Source organism: Folsomia candida, unplaced genomic scaffold, assembly GCF_002217175.1.
Source record: "Folsomia candida strain VU population unplaced genomic scaffold, ASM221717v1 Fcan01_Sc052, whole genome shotgun sequence".
NCBI lineage: Eukaryota > Metazoa > Arthropoda > Collembola > Entomobryomorpha > Isotomidae > Folsomia > Folsomia candida.
The window spans coordinates 261,431-263,802 of NW_019091244.1; the positions used below are offsets into that span (position 1 = coordinate 261,431).

Consider the following 2,372-nt stretch of genomic DNA (forward strand, 5'->3'; position numbering starts at 1 on the left):
GATATGTGGTAGGGTCCTATGAGTGTACTAAAACCCTGAAGTGGTTTGACTCCATGGCCACATTTGCGCCCGCCACACCCACTCAAAGGCGCCAAAAACACGAAAAAAGCCCTGTTTTCATATGCTTTAAATGTCACCAAAAATCCAATTTTGCTCGGATTTTTATAAAATTTACATTTTTGTGATCCCAGATACTTGTGTGATCATATCCAGTAGATATCTCAACTTTTTTGAAATTTTGAATTTTTTCGAATAATTCATCAGCTCGAAAATTTCGAAAAAATCAAAAAAGTTGAGATTGCTATTGGATATTATCAGACAAGTATCGGGGATCACAAAAATGCAAATTTTATAAAAATCCGAGCAAAATTGGATTTTTGGTGGATTTTTGAAGTTGGTAACTTTTGTGGTTTTCATCCCTTTGAGTGGGTGTGGCGGGCGCAAATGTGGCCATGGAGTCAAACCACTTCAGGGTTTTAGTACACTCATGGGACCCTACCACATATCCAAAGGGCATCGAGATCTGTGAAGGGCAGGTGGTGACGTTCTCCTCCTTAGAACAATGGAATTTTTTGCTGTTATCCTTCGCAAATACATGTTTAGCATATGGTATCGGTAATACAGACGGTCCCAATACCGAAAATATCGAATACGGTTTTGAAAAACAACACCGGTATTGAATGCCCTAATCGGGATGCCCAGGTAAAAATACTTTTTCCAACTCGTCCATCTGCATCACTGCTGTCACGCTAAGCTTGATGAATGAATTATTAATTATTCTGATTAGTGCTAATTTCAACGAAAACTTACATTCACAAGAAAAAAAATTCAATAAAAGGAATTAAGTTGGCTTAATTGTTGTTCAATCAAAAAAATTGCTTCGTGGTTCACTACAAAAATGAACAGGGATTACGCAACATGACATTTTGAGTTGAAGCTACTTAATCCTCTCATGGATTGAGATTTTGACGTCAAGATGGACCCAAGTGGGCAATAAAAAGGCTGCCAAATCCACCTTGCAAGGTTAGTTAATTGTGGGACGGAGGTAAGCCTCATTTTGGAAGATTACAGAAAAGGTTTATGAAAATGGGTGACTTGAGACGTACACTTCACCTGGTCGCCATAGTATTTTATTTCTGTTCAACATGGGTGCAGGTTTTGGCATGCGATGTCAACAATGGGGAACCGCCTCAGGCAAGATATACATACCATAGCTATGGTGAATTTAAATAGTACTCCTATGCATAGGAGTACTATTTAAATTCAGAATTTAGGAATGGTTAATCAGCATCAAAATATCAGGCACAGTTATAAGAGACAATTAGATATTTGTTTTGAATATAGCAAAATGGGGGGCAATTTGAGACACTATTTTAATGTGTTTATGTAGGCGGTTTACTGTCCCCAATGGGAGGGGGGAATACCCACTTATCATCCGTTCGCCTATGATTGCCGGAAGTTCATCCAGTGCACGAATGGTTACCCGGTAGTGCATTGCTGCGCACCTGGGACGGTTTGGGATCAAGGGTTGCATACCTGTAATCATGCAGCTAATTCCCCTTGCGTCATCGTCACCACTACGCCGACCCCGTAAGCAATTGTATTCCCAACACGTGGTCATTTTTTATATCTGGCTAATCCAATTCGTTTTCTACTGTTACAATTTAGAAGTCCTACTTTGATCACAAGTGAAGAAACAGAAACCCTATCAACTACAACCACACCAACTACAACTACACCAACAACCACTACACCAACTACCACTACACCAACAACCACTACACCAACTACCACTACACCAACTACCACTACACCAACTACAACTACACCAACTACAACTACACCAACCACCACTACACCAACCACAACTACACCAACTACAACTACACCAACTACAACTACACCAACCACCACTACACCAACCACAACTACACCAACTACAACTACACCAACTACAACTACACCAACTACAACTACACCAACTACAACTACACCAACTACAACTACACCAACTACAACTACACCAACTACAACTACACCAACTACAACTACACCAACTACAACTACACCAACTACAACTACACCAACTACAACTACACCAACTACAACTACACCAACTACAACTACACCAACTACAACTACACCAACTACAACTACACCAACTACAACTACACCAACTACAACTACACCAACTACAACTACACCAACTACAACTACACCAACTACAACTACACCAACTACAACTACACCAACTACAACTACACCAACTACAACTACACCAACCACCACTACACCAACCACAACTACACCAACTACAACTACACCAACCACAACTACACCAACTACAACTTCACCAACTACAACTACAACAA

At 40.3% G+C, this 2,372-nt stretch overlaps 1 protein-coding gene across 1 annotated transcript; it reads left to right on the forward strand.

Moving 5' to 3' along the window:
- Window positions 1-1,041: 1,041 nt before the first annotated feature.
- Window positions 1,042-1,906, forward strand: LOC118433434 (integumentary mucin C.1-like; the record flags this gene model as incomplete). Its single annotated transcript, XM_035845364.1, has 3 exons — window positions 1,042-1,194; window positions 1,391-1,590; window positions 1,669-1,906. Coding segments are annotated over exons 1-3 (552 nt in total), but the record flags the coding sequence as incomplete, so codon positions are not given.
- Window positions 1,907-2,372: the final 466 nt, after the last annotated feature.